The sequence below is a fragment of the Bufo bufo genome, chromosome 7 (genome assembly GCF_905171765.1).
Source record: "Bufo bufo chromosome 7, aBufBuf1.1, whole genome shotgun sequence".
Classification (NCBI taxonomy): Eukaryota; Metazoa; Chordata; class Amphibia; order Anura; family Bufonidae; genus Bufo; species Bufo bufo.
The window spans coordinates 214,306,772-214,325,979 of record NC_053395.1 but is presented as its reverse complement, the minus strand read 5'-3'; the positions used below and the strand labels follow the sequence as shown (position 1 = coordinate 214,325,979).

General features: G+C 47.1%; 1 protein-coding gene across 1 annotated transcript in view; it reads left to right on the top strand.

Moving 5' to 3' along the window:
- Positions 1-19,208, top strand: part of SPOPL (speckle type BTB/POZ protein like) — a 28,002-nt gene that overhangs the window by 1,139 nt on the left and 7,655 nt on the right. The window contains exons 2-7 of the mRNA XM_040440452.1: positions 8,522-8,643; positions 8,737-8,888; positions 9,677-9,804; positions 15,993-16,170; positions 16,241-16,296; positions 18,642-18,764. Coding sequence (XP_040296386.1) covers positions 8,522-8,643; positions 8,737-8,888; positions 9,677-9,804; positions 15,993-16,170; positions 16,241-16,296; positions 18,642-18,764 — 759 coding nt within the window. The remainder of the gene's footprint in view (positions 1-8,521; positions 8,644-8,736; positions 8,889-9,676; positions 9,805-15,992; positions 16,171-16,240; positions 16,297-18,641; positions 18,765-19,208) is intronic.

Genomic DNA, 19,208 nt, shown 5'->3' with positions numbered 1-19,208 from the left:
GACATGTGCTATCGACAATTGTTGGAGAACTACAAGTTCCAGCCTGACCTATCAGCAGGAGGGCTTTACATTACCTACATTGTGCACCAAGACCTGGGCTGGAGCATGGGGAAGTATATCTGGCTATCTTGGGGTCTTAGGCTACATGCAAACGACCGTATGTGTTTTGCCGTCTGCAAAAAAAAACGGATAACGTCCGTTTTTTTTTTTGCAGATCCATTGTAACAATGCCTAAAACGGACAAGAATAGGACATGTTCTATTTTATTTTATTTTTTGCGGGGCTACGGAACGGACATACTGATGCGGAAATGAATGGGTCCGCATCCTATCCGCAAAAAACAAACAAAATCGGAACAGACACGAAAACAAGCAACGTTCGTGTGCATGTAGCATTTAGGCTAGGTCTACACGACGCGACACATAGGGTACAACTTCACTGCAACATGTGTCGCACGATAATATTTATAATGGTAGTCTATGGTGTCTCACTGCAACATGCTGCGACACGACAGTCGCAAAAAATCCATTTCGCAGTGCGACACCATAGACTACCATTATAAATATTATCGTGCGACAAAATGTCGTCGTGTAGACCTAGCCTTAAACTGTTTTCTGTGCACAACACATGGATTAAGTGGGTTATTATTTGGGGTCAGACAGAGGAGATCCCCCCTGTAAGTGCCTGCCGGGCCCCTGTATCAATATGCCGTCCAGGAAACCCTCTTCCTAGAGCGCTCGTCACTTCTTGAATTCCCCCTATGAAATTTTTAGGCTACATTCACACGACCGTATGTGTTTTGCGGTTCGCAAATTGCGGATCCGCAAAACACGGATACCGGCCGTGTGAATGTAGCCGGGCCCTATGATAGAAATGCCTATTCTTGTCCGATTGCGGACAAGGATAGGACATGCTCTATCTTCTTTGCGGGGCCGCGGAACGGATCTATGGATGCGGACAGCACATTGTGTGGGCGGCCAGTCCCGCAGAATTTGCCGGGTTCCTCCAACCAAGTGCAGCAACGTACAGTTATACATGAGATTTTAGATCATGGTGGTCCCATTGTGTCTATAGACCCCCAACTAGCCAGCGACGCTAGTGGTGGTCCGGCCGAGGCCTGCAGTACCGTTTAGGCTGGGTTCACACTTCAGTTATGTCCATCAGTCAGGCCTCATGCACACGGCAGTTGTTTTGGTCCGCATCCGAGCCGCAGTTTTGGCGGCTCGGATGCGGACCCATTCACTTCAATGGGGCCGCAAAAGATGCGGACAGCACTCCGTGTGCTGTCCGCATCCGTCGCTCCGTTACGTGGGCCGCAAAAAAAAAAAAAATCTGTCCTATTCTTGGCCGCGTTTTGCAGACAAGAATAGGCAGTTATATTAAAGGCTGTCCGTGCCGTTCTGCAAATTGCGGAACGCGCACGGACCCCATCCGTGTTTCGCGGATCCGCGATTTGCGGACCGCAAAACACACAACGGTCGTGTGCATGAGGGCTTATTGTGAGCCAAAACCAGTAGGGAAGCCTCCTCCAGAGATCAGGTGTAATGGAAAGATTTTCACCTGTTCTGTGTTTTTGACGCGCACTTAGTTTTGGCTCACGATAAGGACTCATGCACACGAACGTTTCTTCTTAACGTGTTCGTTCCGTTCTTTTTGCCGACTGTATGCGGAACCATTCATTTCAATGGGTCCACAAAAAAAACTGAAGTTACTCCTCGTGCATTCCTTTTCCGTATGTCGTTTGTCCACATTACGGACAAGGATAGGACTGTTCTATCAGGGACCGGCTGTTCCGTTCCGCAAAATACGGAAAGCACACGGACGTCATCCATATTTTTTGCGGATCCGTTTTTTGCGGATCGCTAAATACATACAGTCGTGTGCATGAGGCCTAACTGAAGTGTGGAAATAACTGAAGTGTAAACTTGGAAAATATAGGAAGACTGAGCACTCACCAGCTGGACCAAATAGAGACTAAAAGTAGATGATATATAACAATATTATTTAATAGCCCTATACATAATCTAAACAAGTATAATCTGCAATAAAACAATGTGATAAAATGACTAAATGAATAAGGAGACAATCATGTATGTTGAAATATAAAAGGACACAAATGTATCAATACGCCTGATATATAAATACTAGTAAAAACCTAAATGTTACAAGGACAAGTATTATCGGTCAATAAAAATTGATAAAAAAATGGATAAAAAAATATTCGATAATTAAATCGGTAATGAGTTCAATGAGAAATTCGCCAGATAAAATATAAGCAGATGAGTTATATTCGTATTTGATGGAATCAGTTCAATTATTCACGTTCAGTTCGATCATATAGACCGGATCGGCATAAAGTCAGTTAGTGTATTACACCTGTTAAATTGCCGCCTGATGTGAGTATACCGTGGCGTCCCACGTGGCTCACGAAATCAGATCTGGCGGTACCTGGTTCCAGTCGCTTGTTTGAAGTGATTCGGGCGGTCGTGTGGCCCCCAATGTAAGCGGTCTCCTGATGATATTCACCGGGTATACAAGTCTGGACCTGGTTTGCAGTTAACAGGGTGTTCCCTCCACATTGGAAAAGTCGTAATTTCGACAAAGTTGAAATCCAATTATCGGAGTGTTGGGGTCTCGTAGATATTCATCAGCTGATGTCCGAGGTATACAGTAACCAAGCGCGTTTCGGGGTCCTTTCCTGGCCCCTTCCTCAGTGGTGATCTGTAATGGGGTTTTATCCCCTTTTTATACCCAACATCCTTTAGAATAAAGTGGAGTGAAACTATGGTTTTGGATCCAGTGACATGTAAACTCTGGTATGGAGCAGTCTAGATGATTATTCTTGTTACGAAACAAAAAAGAAAAAGTACTTTCAAAGGTTATATTAATATAATCAATCTTGACCGTAATGTAGTCTGGCGTCTCTCATTTGAATCCCATTCTCATTAAACAACAATTTTCATGTGCGTTATTGATGCGGTTTTTCTTATAAAAAAAACGCAAATGCGGTTCCTTCAATGTATATGCGTTTTGTTGTTCCTTACATATATAAACACAAATCATATTGGTTTTCATTGATTTTACACTTTAAAATATAATATATAGCATTACAATATACAAAAAAAAAATATATATATATAGAACATAACAATAAAATCTATGCATAAATAAAATAATTTAAATATATATATTCGTTATTCCTATCTAGTCATGGCGTCATTGGAGTGGAGGAAGAATATGAGAGTGGAGGCTGCCCACCCAAGGGGGACCAGAGCGAGTATTAAATCCACCTCTGGGCCACATCGGGTGGGGGGCCTCCACCCCACAGAGGTAGACTATAGGAAGTCGAAGAGTTCGGATTCAGCATTCAAGCCCATGGGTATAATTGAATCGAAATTGAATATAAATCGCGACTCAACACGGGACATATGTTTGATGATATCTCCTCCTCTCCAATGGGGCCTGACTTTTTCAACAGCAGCAAAGAAGAGACAGCCTGGATCTTGGCCGTGGTGCAATTTAAAATGTCTCGAGACAGTATGTTTATCTGATCCACTTCCACTTCCTCCACTCCAATGACGCCATGACTAGATAGGAATAACGAATATATATATTTTAATTATTTTATTTATGCATAGATTTTATTGTTATGTTCTATATATATATATATATATATATTTTTTGCATATTGTAATGCTATATATTATATTTTAAAGTGTAAAATCAATGAAAACCAATATGATTTGTGTTTATATATGTAAGGAACAACAAAACGCATATACATTGAAGGAACCGCATTTGCGTTTTTTTTATAAGAAAAACCGCATCAATAACGCACATGAAAATTGTTGTTTAATGAGAATGGGATTCAAATGAGAGACGCCAGACTACATTACGGTCAAGATTGATTATATTAATATAACCTTTGAAAGTACTTTTTCTTTTTTGTTTCGTAACAAGAATAATCATCTAGACTGCTCCATACCAGAGTTTACATGTCACTGGATCCAAAACCATAGTTTCACTCCACTTTATTCTAAAGGATGTTGGGTATAAAAAGGGGATAAAACCCCATTACAGATCACCACTGAGGAAGGGACCAGGAAAGGACCCCGAAACGCGCTTGGTTACTGTATACCTCGGACATCAGCTGATGAATATCTACGAGACCCCAACACTCCGATAATTGGATTTCAACTTTGTCGAAATTACGACTTTTCCAATGTGGAGGGAACACCCTGTTAACTGCAAACCAGGTCCAGACTTGTATACCCGGTGAATATCATCAGGAGACCGCTTACATTGGGGGCCACACGACCGCCCGAATCACTTCAAACAAGCGACTGGAACCAGGTACCGCCAGATCTGATTTTGTGAGCCACGTGGGACGCCACGGTATACTCACATCAGACGGCAATTTAACAGGTGTAATACACTAACTGACTTTATACCGATCCGGTCTATATGATCGAACTGAACGTGAATAATTGAACTGATTCCATCAAATACGAATATAACTCATCTGCTTATATTTTATCTGGCGAATTTCTCATTGAACTCATTACCGATTTAATTATCGAATATTTTTTTTATCCATTTTTATTGACCGATAATACTTGTCCTTGTAACATTTAGGTTTTTACTAGTATCTATATATCAGGCGTATTGATACATTTGTGTCCTTTTATATTTCAACATACATGATTGTCTCCTTATTCATTTAGTCATTTTATCACATTGTTTTATTGCAGATTATACTTGTTTAGATTATGTATAGGGCTATTAAATAATATTGTTATATATCATCTACTTTTAGTCTCTATTTGGTCCAGCTGGTGAGTGCTCAGTCTTCCTATATTTTCCATATTTGTTCTTATTTATGACTGGGTGAGTCATTCTAGGCCTAGTAGCACCCATTCCACAACTATATACTGAGTGAGCCGCCATACCTCCATTGAAGTGTAAACTTGACCTCAGTCTTCTCTGCGGTGGTTGTGACTACGGACGATCATTTATATATCCCACAAATGATAACTCTTCTGTACGAAGGATACATTTATATAGATCCCCCACACTTCCTACCCTTTTTTCCCCTCTTTCTTCCTCTTTCTCGGTACGTTTGTTATCCCTCCCTCTACGCTCACTATTTCGGGCAGAGCTTTCAGCTCCAGTTATTGTGGATGGACAGCACCCAGACCCCCACCTATAAAACTTGTAATGTGTCAGAAGTCTATGTAAAGGGAGTCTGTCAGGTGTTATATGGCCATTAAAGGGATTGACCACTTTTTTTTTTTTCAGGGGGGAGGGGTTTGGCAACTCCTTTGCAGGTGCGCCCAGGAGCGTGCGGGGTTTGTGTGATCGAAGGTCTGGTCAGGGCTCAGTTCCACCACTTGGCTGAATTCTGACACCATCTGTTTTCAGGCCGTAATATGTGGTGACCCCCATGGCATCCTGACGCTGGATGGCATCGGAGCAAGGGTCTGTATTTTTTATTTTTTTTTGTTGATCTACGGTCTGCTCTGGGGTTGGAAATGAATTACGTGGTACAGGGGTCTGTTATTAATATGGAGGCCTGGTCTGGTCTGGTTGGGGGTCTGATATTAATTTAGTCGTCTGGTCGGGGGTCTGATATTAATACCGTGGACTGGTCGGGGGTCTGATATTATTATTGTGGTGTGATCTGGGGTCTGATATTAATTTAGTGGTCTGGTCTGCAGTCTGAAATAAGTGGTCTGGAGTCTGATAGTAAACTAGTGATCTGGGGTCTGATTCATGAGTCGACCCCTTTAAACCTTCAGGTGTGCACCTGACCACTTTTAGGGTAATGCTTTAAACATGTGAATGGACATTGTAGCATGTGATGATAATTCACGTGTTTGCTTATAATGCACGTAGCATTAGAAGGACCTGAATTACTAGATAGGCCATATTTTGGGCCTGACTCATGAGATGCCTCTAGTTTTAGGACATGGACGTTGACTGGTGTGTGACGTCACTGGCTGATGTTTCACAGAAGTTTCATTATAAAAGGCTTGTCTGAGCAAATTCTCCTTTTTCAAGGGGATTTCCCACTTTTTAATTCCCTCCTGAAACTTGAATTCTTTTAATGGGGTTTTCCAGTTTTATTAAATTTTAAGGTGTCCTCCTCTTTGGACAATCCCTTTCTGTTAGAAGTTTTCACCGATGAGCTGAACATAGGGGGTCCCACTGCTGGGGACCTTAAGCGACCAATGGATGTCAACTGATTTCATTGTACACATGGCCATTCACAGAATAGTCCATCAAGGACCCCTGAACGCAGTTCATCCGTCTGCTGGGAGGGGACCCTGCTCGCGGGAATTACTCCAATAGATGGTGGTCTGTATACTTACCTTCCCTGCTCATGGCTCTTATTCAGCTCAGGCTCCACTACACTGGGTCCTGACACATCTAACGTTATTAATATAGGGGTTTGGTCAGTGGTCTGATATTAATGTGGGGGTCTGGTCTGGAGTCTGACGTCAATGTAGGGGTCTTGTCTTGAGGCTGACGTCAATGTTAGGGGTCTTGTCTTGAGTCTGACGTCAATGTTAGGGGTCTTGTCTTGAGGCTGACGTCAATGTAGGGGTCTGGTCTGGAGGCTGACGTCAATGCAGGCCTCTGGTCTGGGGTCTGACGTCAATGCAGGCCTCTGGTCTGGGGTCTGACGTCAATGCAGGCCTCTGGTCTGGGGTCTGACGTCAATGCAGGCCTCTGGTCTGGGGTCTGACGTCAATGCAGGCCTCTGGTCTGGGGTCTGACGTCAATGCAGGCCTCTGGTCTGGGGTCTGACGTCAATGCAGGCCTCTGGTCTGGGCTCTGACGTCAATGCAGGCCTCTGGTCTGGGGTCTGACGTCAATGCAGGCCTCTGGTCTGGGGTCTGACGTCAATGCAGGCCTCTGGTCTGGGCTCTGACGTCAATGCAGGCCTCTGGTCTGGGCTCTGACGTCAATGCAGTCCTCTGGTCTGGGCTCTGACGTCAATGCAGGGGTCTGGGCTCTGACGTCAATGCAGGGGTCTGGGGTCTGACGTCAATGCAGGCCTCTGGTCTGGGCTCTGACGTCAATGCAGGCCTCTGGTCTGGGCTCTGACGTCAATGCAGGCCTCTGGTCTGGGCTCTGACGTCAATGCAGGCCTCTGGTCTGGGCTCTGACGTCAATGCAGGCCTCTGGTCTGGGCTCTGACGTCAATGCAGGCCTCTGGTCTGGGCTCTGACGTCAATGCAGGCCTCTGGTCTGGGCTCTGACGTCAATGCAGGCCTCTGGTCTGGGCTCTGACGTCAATGCAGGCCTCTGGTCTGGGCTCTGACGTCAATGCAGGCCTCTGGTCTGGGCTCTGACGTCAATGCAGGCCTCTGGTCTGGGCTCTGACGTCAATGCAGGCCTCTGGTCTGGGCTCTGACGTCAATGCAGGCCTCTGGTCTGGGCTCTGACGTCAATGCAGGCCTCTGGTCTGGGCTCTGACGTCAATGCAGGCCTCTGGTCTGGGCTCTGACGTCAATGCAGGCCTCTGGTCTGGGCTCTGACGTCAATGCAGGCCTCTGGTCTGGGCTCTGACGTCAATGCAGGCCTCTGGTCTGGGCTCTGACGTCAATGCAGGCCTCTGGTCTGGGCTCTGACGTCAATGCAGGCCTCTGGTCTGGGCTCTGACGTCAATGCAGGCCTCTGGTCTGGGCTCTGACGTCAATGCAGGCCTCTGGTCTGGGCTCTGACGTCAATGCAGGCCTCTGGTCTGGGCTCTGACGGCAATGCAGGCCTCTGGTCTGGGCTCTGACGGCAATGCAGGCCTCTGGTCTGGGCTCTGACGGCAATGCAGGCCTCTGGTCTGGGCTCTGACGGCAATGCAGGCCTCTGGTCTGGGCTCTGACGGCAATGCAGGCCTCTGGTCTGGGCTCTGACGGCAATGCAGGCCTCTGGTCTGGGCTCTGACGGCAATGCAGGCCTCTGGTCTGGGCTCTGACGGCAATGCAGGCCTCTGGTCTGGGCTCTGACGGCAATGCAGGCCTCTGGTCTGGGCTCTGACGGCAATGCAGGCCTCTGGTCTGGGCTCTGACGGCAATGCAGGCCTCTGGTCTGGGCTCTGACGGCAATATAGGGGGTCTGGTAAAGGCTTTGGTGTTACTATAGGGAACTGAATGTGTTTAGCCTCACCCATTTATATATGCCACAAGGCCCAATGGTTGACCATTGCCCTGTGAAGGGCACCCTCATGTGGGCATCTCTGCAGTACCCGGCACAGTGAGGTCCAGATCTCTGCTCATTGAAGTGAATAGTGCTGCAATCCCAGGCACAGACACATTCTTACGGGTGTCACTTTGTGTGCTGCTAACCCTTTGCTGTTTGCAGGCTTCCCAGGGGTAGGACCTCTGCAGTTATGCCCTGATGGGCTGTGCTAAAAATGTAATATCTCACATAATCCTGTAAATTCTGAAACCGCTTATTCTTTCCTGCCCTTTGATACATATAATACGTGTGTGTTAATTGCTTCGCCTTTTATCCACAGGTGAAAGTAGTAAAGTTTTCCTACATGTGGACCATCAGTAACTTCAGTTTTTGTCGAGAGGAAATGGGCGAAGTGTTAAAAAGTTCTACTTTTTCATCGGGGCCAAATGATAAAATGAAATGGTAAGAACGAGCCGTATGCGCTGCACTCTGATGGTAGAAACAACGTCAAAAACTCCCATCTGAACTGACTGATCTCTCGTCTTACCCCTCCAGGTGCTTAAGAGTTAACCCAAAAGGACTGGACGACGAGAGCAAGGATTACCTGTCCTTGTACCTGCTGCTCGTCAGCTGTCCGAAGAGTGAAGTTCGAGCAAAATTTAAGTTCTCTCTGTTAAATGTGCGGCGGGAGGAGACAAAAGCCATGGGTGAGTTCTGGTTGTTCCGTGGATTTATTCAAGTGTTTTCCAGGAATTCTGTGTGGACGACCCATCCTCAGGGTCCGTCTACCGGCGCCCGTGGTGCTTGGCTGGATTCTGCAGCCTCTTCATTAGTAAACCAGCCACAGCGCAATGCAACGCATAGTGGCTGTGCTTGGTACTGCTGCTCATTCCCATTGACTTGCATAGGACTGAGCAGCACTAAGACCTAGAGGTTAAAGGGGTTATCCAAGACTATAAAAAGCCCCCCCCCATATGCTGGGCCCCTCACAATGAATATACTTACCCCGCTCCCTGCGCCACTCCTGGTCCCCACCTGCTTCTCCCTGTGCATGGATGGGGGGGAGGGGGAGCAGCCAATGGCAGGCGGTGACGGCGACGAGCATCCCTAGCGTCACCCAGTATATTCATTGTGAGGGGCCCGGCATATGGGGGAGAATTTTATAGTCTTAATTAACCCCTTTAAGTCTGTAGGTTTATCCATCCTCTGGTGCGGTCCTTGATTCGTACAACAGCAGAAAACCCTGTGTTGTTGAGTAGGACCCAGTGCAAAAAATTCAGAGCATGGAGAATATTTTTCAGGATGAGAGGAGCAAGTTTCAGATGCCCATCGGCAAGAGGAATGGTGACGCCCAGTTGTCAGCTCATTCATAAATTTCCAGGAGGAATAATAGGACACAATGCAGAATTCAAAATAGATGCTCCAGAAGTGTTATCTAGATATTTTTGCTCTTGCAGATGTTCTCTGACGTTTTTTATGTTTTGATGTCACGCAGAGAGTCAGAGGGCATACCGGTTTGTCCAGGGTAAAGACTGGGGCTTCAAAAAATTCATCCGGCGAGACTTCCTACTTGATGAAGCCAATGGTCTCCTGCCAGATGATAAACTCACGTTGTTCTGTGAGGTGAGTGGAATTATTTTATTTTTATTTTATTTTAGTTCTGTTTTTTGCTTTTCGTTATGTGGTTGATTTTTATTTTTTATTAATTCTTTTAAAGACCAGGAAGCTTCTTGAGAAATGTGGATATTGTTCCTCTAAACAGCAGTAGTCCTGAGTTAAAGGGGCGTTTCCATCCCAAAAGGATTTTCTTTTTAACTCCGAATGTTTTGCTTATTCATTTCGGCAGCACTATGCCATTGTGATTAAATGCAAAATACTTTCCTCTGTAGCAGTCAGCGCAGAGATATAAAACTCCCATGTCGATAGGTAATCCGTTGTCAGTTCACTGCTGCTGTGACGGGACCGTGTTATCTGCGGGGTAATCCTCATGATAATGGTAGGTGTAGAATTGGGATGACAGTATGAAAGCTCTATTGTTCTCTTGATAGGCCTAGGTAAATGTGGCCACAGAAGAGCATTGCATTGATCAGTGTAATGTGTGATTCTCTAATTGAGGGGGAAGGGCTCTCTGGTCACAGTGATGGTCTGACTGAGACAGTTAAAGGAGTTGTCCCATGAAAAATATTCTACAGTTTTCAAACCAGCACCTGGATCTGAATACTTTTGTAATTGCATGTAATTAAAAATTTTGCATAGCCACTCAGCTGTTCAATAAATTGTATCTGTATGGCGCCACCTGCTGTTTGTTCTTTTCTCATTTCTTTGACCTGCTCACTGAGATGGCCGCACATGCTCAGTTTCATCCTTCAACTGCCTCCTGAGCTGTGATAGGTAGAGCATGGACACGCCCCCTGAGCTGTGATAGGGAGCGCTGAGATACGCCCCCTGAGCTGTGATAGGGTGCGCTGAGACACGCCCCCTGAGCTGCAGCAGAAAGGACACTCCCCTTGAGCTGCCAGATTGATATAAATCTTGCAGAGCAATGACTGGGGAGATCTCTGGATCCATGTGAGGTACAGGGCTGGTTCTAGCTTTGTTAAAAGACATTAATTCCAAACTGAATGAAAGAGGTAAAGAGCCAGGAAAGGAAGTAGGATTGGTATCAGTTCACAATGAAGGTCCAGATGGATGTCACCAGTTGGGAGCGTGTCCCTGAATAGTCTACAACTATCCAATCAATGCTGCCAGTGTCAGACTGTGCAGGGACACCCCCCGAACTGGTGGCCAGGGGATAAGTTGTCTTAATGGGACAAGGAAGAAAGCTACTAATTATCTATGTGGAGCCTCGTAACACTAATCTTGAAAATAATTTAATTTTTTATTTTTTTGGGATAAATTTGCCAGAATTGATTCTCCGTTGCATCTGTAGGCTGTATTTATAGGTGTATTTGGGAGATAAGTGGTGCACTGCAGCTGCTTATCCTCACCCCCCTGTTGAAATAAACATGCATGTTTATGGGCGAATAAGCGTTCGAACGACCTCCTGTGTGGGTACCGGAAATTTTACAGTAAGCCCAGATTTACCCTGGCATTGGAGGGGTGAACATCACCTGTGTCGGTGAAAGGGTTAAAGCTTGACGATGGGTTTGTCTTGCCTCGTCGTAGCATGTGCTGTGCTGGTAATTACCTAGTAAAGGTCCGCGAGGATGCCGCTCTGCCCGTTGTTAGCAAAGCAATTTGTGAGTTTCGTAAAGCAATGGAGTGCAGAAGGTCAGAGCCCGGGAGCGGGCGCTCGGCGCGTCGTCACGCGCTTCAGCGCTGGCCCGGCTCGTGAATGTGTTAACCGCCAGTACACTTCCTATGATCTGCGTCTTCCTCGAATATATGTAAAACTGGCAAGATTGCAACTTAATTATATGATATTATGGCGTGCAAGGGAATAATTGATGGGCATCCCCCGAGACCACATGGTGCAAATAGCGCACATCCCATTTCCATTCCGACGAGTGAAATGAGCTGTAGAAGGAATCTGTTCTGAATACAATTATGTGGCTGACAAAAGACGAGGCAGCAACTGTCTGCTCTCCGGACGAGCAGAGTCTGAGCCGACTGCTGCGCCCCTCCGCTTAATGGCCCAACCAATTGGTAATTCGGGTAATCGTTTGGATGTCATTAGAGAGAGCGGGCATTTGTGGGGCTTTTATCGAGTGCATTATTCTGTGTATTAAAATAACATTACATATGGAGAGAATGCGGCAGGCTCCGCGCCCCAAACACGCGTTTCATTACAGCACATTACAGAGGAGCCGTCGCCTCTCCTGACATTCTCCATGTGATAACAACTCTTATGGCTCCGTGCTGTTCCTTTATTATTCCTACTAGAAGTTATGAATGAATTACTAACAGTTTGCAATAAAGGTCCAGGTGTGTGACCCTGTGACCCTGCACAGTCTGAAGACTGGCAGCACTGATTGGATACTGTCAGACTGTGCAGGGACACACCACCAACTGGTAACGCCCATCTGGACCTTCATTGTAAACTGCTAGCAATTCATTCAAGTCTGGAGAGGGGACAGCTCCTCTTTAAAGGCACAGTAACCCTTTTATTCACATTTGTAATATCTGTGTTCTGATTTTATTATTATTATTAGTAGTGTTATGTTTGAGTGTTTAGTTTATTATTTTTAATTATCATTATAATGTGTATTATTAGGTTTATCATTCTTTATTGTTTAGATTATTGTTTTTATGTTTATTACTACTATTATTATTAGGCTTATTTACTGTTATTGTTGAAATTATTTTGTAGTTTTTTTGCTCGGTTTACTGTTATTTATGTTTATTATAGTTAGGTTTTTTATTATTATTATTAGATATGTTTTATTTACAGTATTTGTCTGGCTTGGGGGGGGAAACATTTTGAAGTGCCCTATTAGTTTGAATCCCTTTGTAGCAGATTTGTGGTGCAGCTCTGCCACAAGATACAATACAAGTGGATGAAGTTTTGAAATTTGTATCTGAAAAAATTTGTGGAAAACATACATGTTGATTTAAATAGATATTGTGTAATATTTCAATTACCCTGAGTTGTGGCTGCAGAGTGAATTGAACGTCGGTTATCAAGGTTACACCCCTGGAGGTTACAGCTGACAAAGCCAGAACCAGCCCTGTACCTCACATGGATCCAGAGATCTCCCCAGTCATTGCTCCAATTACTCTGCTAGATTATCTTCATAGTGGCAGCTCAGGGGGTGTGTCCTTTCAGTTGTAGCCGTCTCTCAATCACAGCTCAGGGGGTGTGTCCTTTCAGTTGTAGCTGTCTATCACAGCTCAGAGGGTGTGTCCTTTCAGTTGTAGTTGTCTCCCTATCACAGCTCAGGGGGTGTGTCCTTTCCGTTGTAGCTGTCTCTCTATCACAGCTCAGGGGGGGTGTCCTTTCCGTTGTAGCTGTCTCTCTATCACAGCTCAGGGGGTGTGTCCTTTCTGCTACAGCTCTCTTCCTGTAACTGTCACAGCTTCTAGCAGTACATACGGCTGGTGGCAGTTGAAGAATGAAACTGAACATGTGTGACCACCTCAGTAGGTGGACACAGGGCCGGCCTTTGGGGTGTGCGGGCTGTGCGGCCGCACAGGGCGCCATAGCAACAGGGGCGCTGGGCGGCCGACAGCTCGCAATGTAATATGCGGCAGGCGAGGCTGCACTTGTGTTCTCCCTCGGGGCGCCCCCTCCATCTCCCCCTCCCCTGTGTCTGACCTGCCTGCTGCCCCCGCCGCTGCCAAAAAGAAGAGAGACAGGAGGAGGAGGAGGAGGAGGAGGAGGGGCTGTGGCCACTGCGCCACCAATGAAGATAACTGACCTGAAATACAAATACAGGAGGCGGGTGCCGGAATCAAATAGCCGGCACCCGACCTCTGTGACAGGGAGCTGCGATCAGCTGCAGTTGAGTTAACCCTTCAGGTGCGGTACCTGAGGGGTTAACTGCCGCTGATCGCAGCTCCCTGTCACAAAGGTCGGGTGCCGGCTATTTGATTCCGGCACCCGCCTCCTGTATTTGTATAAGAAACGTTGGTGGCACAGTGGGAAGTGCCAATGAGGGTTAAAAAATAATAAAAAAAATTAACTCACCTCCTCCAGTTGATCGCGTAGCTGTCTCCTGTTTCTTCAGGACCTGTGGTGACGTCACTGAGCTCATCACATGGTCCATTACCATGGTGATGGATCATGTGATGTATCATGTGATGTATCATGTGATGAGCACAGTGATGTCACCACAGGTCCTGAAGAAAGAACAGGAGACGATCAATTGGAGGAGGTGAGTTAATTATTTTTTAACCCTCATTGGCACTGCCCACTGCGCCACCAATGTTGATTATATTGAGGGGGGGCGCACTGCGCCACCAATGTTTATTATACTGGGGTGTTGGGGGGGGCGCACTGCACCACCAATGTTTATTATATTGAGGGGGGGGCGCACTGCGCCACCAATGTTTATTATACTGGGGTGTTGGGGGGGGCGCACTGCACCACCAATGTTTATTATATTGGGGGGGGCGCACTGTGCCAATGTTTATTATATTGGGGGGGGCCCACTGCGCCACCAATGTTTATTATACTGGGGTGTTGCGGGGGGCGCACTGCGCCACCAATGTTTATTATACTGGGGTGTTGGGGGGGCGCACTGCGCCACTAATGTTTATTATACTGGGGTGTTGGGGGGGCGCACTGCGCCACCAATGTTTATTATACTGGGGTGTTGGGGGGCGCACTGCGCCAATGTTTATTATATTGGGGGGGCCCACTGCGCCACCAATGTTTATTATACTGGGGTGTTGGGGGGGCGCACTGCGCCACAAATGTTTATTATATTGGGGGGGCGCACTGCGCACAACGACGGGTTAGGGAAATTTCACAGCAGAGTGCGCATGTGCTGGGAGCCTCGCCGGCGGTTAGGGTAGGGAAAAACTATGGGCCAGTGCACAGGTGCGGTGATCGGATGGATGTTCTCAGCTGGACACCGGCCAACACTGCGCATGCGCTGGGAGCCTCGCCGGCGGTTAGGGTAGGGAAAAACTATGGGCCAGTGCACAGGTGCGGTGATCGGATGGATGTTCTCAGCTGGACACCGGCCGACACTGCGCATGCGCTGGGAGCCTCACCAGCGGTTAGGGTAGGGAAAAAGCACTGGCCCGTACGTAATTTTTTCCCTTCCCTAACCGCTGGTGAGGCTCCCGGTGCATGCGCAGTGTTGGCCGGTGTCCAGCTGAGAACATCCATCCGATCACTGCGCCTGCGCATTGGCCCATAGCTTTTCCCTACCCTAACCGCCGGCGAGGCTCCTGGCGCATGCGCACTCTGCTGTGAAATTTCCCTAACCTGTCGTTGTGTGCCTGCGCGGCGCTGCACACCTCTTCACGTCATGTCCGGTGTGACCGGAAGTGACGAGGGTAGGGAAATCTCACGAGGTAGGGAAATATAACATTACACCGGCCTTTGGGGTGTGCGGGCTGGTAACTACTTGGTTGGATAGTCAGCCAGCCTATGCCATGATGCCAGCAACAAGCAGTGTTTTTTTTTTTTTTTTGGGGGGGGGGGGGGCGCCATAAGGTTAGCTCGCACAGGGCGCCTGGACACCTAAGGCCGGCCCTGGGTGGAGATGCATGTTCTTATACAGAATGAGCACCAGGAGGCGGCATTATAATGAAGTAAGAAGAATTTATCACAACTGGAGCATTTTTGTAACAAAGTCACTAGTTTCTCATACTGAATTAGGCTACTTTCACACTGGCGTTTTGGTTTCCGTTTGCGAGATCCGCTCAGGGCTCTCACAAGCGGTCCAAAACGGATCCGTTTTGCCCTTAAGGCATTCTGAATGGATAAGGATCCGCTCAGTTCCGTCTCCATTCCGCTCTGGAGGCTGCTTGCAGCCTTTAAGTGGCCGCCTGACGATGCGGAGGCAAACGGATCCGTCCTGGCACACAATGTAAGTCAATCGGGACGGATCCGTTTTCACTGACACAATAGAAAACTGATCCGTCCTCCATTGACTTTCAATTGTGTTCAAGACGGATCCGTCTCGGCTATGTTACAGATAATACAAACGGATCAGTTCTGAACGGATGCATGCGGTTGTAATATCTGAACGGATCCGTCTGTGCAGATCCATGACGGATCCGCACCAAACGCGATTGTGAAGGTAGCCTTATATCAAATGACTATGTCGTGGTGGCACAACCATTTTCCGGCACTTGTATGATACAAATGTAGCCGTTTTCTCGTCCATCCTGATCATACCCCTTTCCTCCGTCCCCAGGTGAGCGTAGTTCAGGATTCTGTCAACATATCGGGACAGTCCAGCACAAACAACCTGAAAGTGCCGGAGTGCCGCCTGGCCGAGGACGTGGGCTCTCTGTGGGAAAGCAGCCGCTTCACGGACTGCAGTCTGCACGTGGGCGGCCAGGAGTTCAAAGCTCACAAATCCATCCTCGCAGGTAACGTCTCGTCCCGTCCGCCGCCTCTTCGGCTCTCCGGCTGTCTGACCACGTGTCTCTTCTCTTGCAGCTCGATCCCCGGTTTTCAATGCAATGTTCGAACACGAGATGGAAGAGAGCAAGAAGGTATTACTGTCCAGAGCCGGGAGCCTGGAGACAAATCAGTCCCCTAACTGCGTGGGCTTTTCTTCTTCTCTAATATTTCACTTTGGGACAAAAGAAAAAAATTCCAGTTTTTTTTATTATTTACTGCCGCGCTTCTGCCGTTATTTTTACTGCATCTCCGGACAGCGCCAGGCGCTTCTCTTGTTTCATTAACAGGATTGTACACGGCCATGGTTTCATAGAGGTGATATATTTATGCAGACATGGCGGTGGTATTTATGTAGTGGCCAGTAACCTACTGCGTGCAATCTCCTTAAAGGAGTTTTCCAGGTATTGACTATTGATGACCGATTTCTCAGGACAGGTAATCAATACCTGATTGGTGGAGGTCAGACACCCGGCACCCACCGCTGAAGAAGCTGCGGCGCTTCGGTGAGCACAGCGCTGTCCATTGGGTAGTGGCAGTGCCTGGTATTGCAGCTCAGCCCCATTCACTTCAATAGGCCGTGTGACATATTATTGTGATGCCACTGGCTGCAGCGCTCACCGGAGCACCATGGTCTCTTCAAACAGCTGATCACCGGAGCACCATGGTCTCTTCAAACAGCTGATCACCGGAGAACCATGGTCTCTTCAAACAGCTGATCACCGGAGCACCATGGTCTCTTCAAACAGCTGATCGGCGGAGCACCATGGTCTCTTCAAACAGCTGATCGGCGGAGCACCATGGTCTCTTCAAACAGCTGATCACCGGAGCACCATGGTCTCTTCAAACAGCTGATCACCGGAGCACCATGGTCTCTTCAAACAGCTGATCACCGGAGAACCATGGTCTCTTCAAACAGCTGATCACCGGAGCACCATGGTCTCTTCAAACAGCTGATCGGCGGAGCACCATGGTCTCTTCAAACAGCTGATCGGCGGAGCACCATGGTCTCTTCAAACAGCTGATCGGCGGAGCACCATGGTCTCTTCAAACAGCTGATCACCGGAGCACCATGGTCTCTTCAAACAGCTGATCACCGGAGCACCATGGTCTCTTCAAACAGCTGATCACCGGAGCACCATGGTCTCTTCAAACAGCTGATCGGCGGGGGTGACGGTCGTTGGATCTTCACTGATCTGATATTGATGACCAAGTCTGAGGATAGGTCATCCGTGTTAAACACCTGGACAACCCCTTTAATCACAAGATGGCGCTTGGCCATCTCCCATAGAAGTGTATGGAAGAGTGGTCAACCATGTCCACTACCTCTCTGTTTACTCAAGGGACTTGGGGACCCCCCCCCCCCTTTTCTTGGTCAGTGTGGGTCCCATCATACATTTATTACCTATCCTGCGCAGAGCAAAAATGTTGGTGCCTGTGGCTCACATCTGATGGTTTTGGACCAATAAAGGTCTTTTCAGTCAGTTATTTCTGGATCAATTCCAGTTTAAATGTTTTGGCTTTATGTAAATAAACCATAATCCCTGCAAAATGAAACCTTCTACAGCCTTCCTCCATTATCATTTCCTTTCAGCCTTCAATACCCCGGCTTGCTATCCGTGAATGGAAACCTCCCTGTTTGCATCCAATAACTCTGCGCAGACCTAATACTTCTCACAGCTGAGATTTTGCTACTATTGTATCCAAGCTGATGCATTTTGCTTGCCCCGATACAGCGGAGCAAACTACGGATAGAGGTGTCTAGTCTTGATACATTTTATATAAAACTCCCAGCTGTGAGAAATGCAGAATTGGGTTGGTACAGGATTTGCACCCTCCAGAGCAGCGGCCCTCCAGCTGTTGTGAAACTACAACTCCCACAATGCCCTGCTGTAGGCTGATGGCTGTTGGCTGTCCGGGCATGCTGGGAGCTGTAGTTTTGCAACAGCTGGAGGGCCGCAGGTTGAGCATGCCTGGTCTAGTTGTCACTAGGAATGTTTCACTGACAGAAATGGAAACAAATATCATATTTTAAACAGCAATTGTGGCAGAAAAGGGAGAGGCGCTCATAGGGTAGTAGTTTCAACTAGTAACACCCCCAGCTGTCAATGTATTCTAATAACAAACCCAACAGTGGCCAAATCGCCCATCTCTCCTAGACTCCATAAAGAGCGGGGCAGCTCACTAGGCACATTCTCTAATATGGGAAAGATGAGTGGCGCCCCCTGCTGGAGATGGATATCAGAGAGATGCAGCAATCCCTAACCTGCGACGGTACATTACTGGCCTCTATAGCTGCCAGCAGGGCATGATGGGAGTAATACCCATGGTACAATATGGCGTCTGTTGAACGTTGCTCTTGTTCGGAACTTGTCAGTTTTTTTTTTTTATGTATTTTTTTCTAATTTTTGGATTATTTTTTTATTTTTTTTTGGTACAGAACAGAGTAGACATTCACGACATGGAACCAGAAGTGTTTAAGGAAATGATGGGATACATCTACACCGGAAAGGCTCCTAATTTAGAGAAGATGGCTGATAACTTGTTGGCAGCAGCAGATAAAGTAAGTCAATTTGCCAATTAAAAGTGTCTGTAGTTCTTCACACGTTTGCTAATCTGACTGTGAACGTCTTCCTACAGGATCATTTACAAGTCAGGGTTGCAATCCATATAATGTGCCATTTCTTAAAGGGGAATTTCTTTTTTTTTTTTCAAAATTTTCCCCTCCAGGTTTTCCAACGGCCTGACCTTTAGGATAAACATTTAGGTTTCATTCAGGCGACCACATGAATGAGTCCGCATCCGTTCCGCACATTTTTCATTTCCGCAAAAGCACCACCTGCTGTCCGCATCTGTTGTTCCGTTCTGCAGCCCTGCAAAAAATGTATAGCATGTCCTATTCTTGTCCGCAGTTGTGGACAAGAATAGTCATTTTCTATCATAGTGCGGTCCGCAAAATGCGGAACGCACACGGGCCGGTATCCGTGTTTTGCGGATCCGCAGTTTG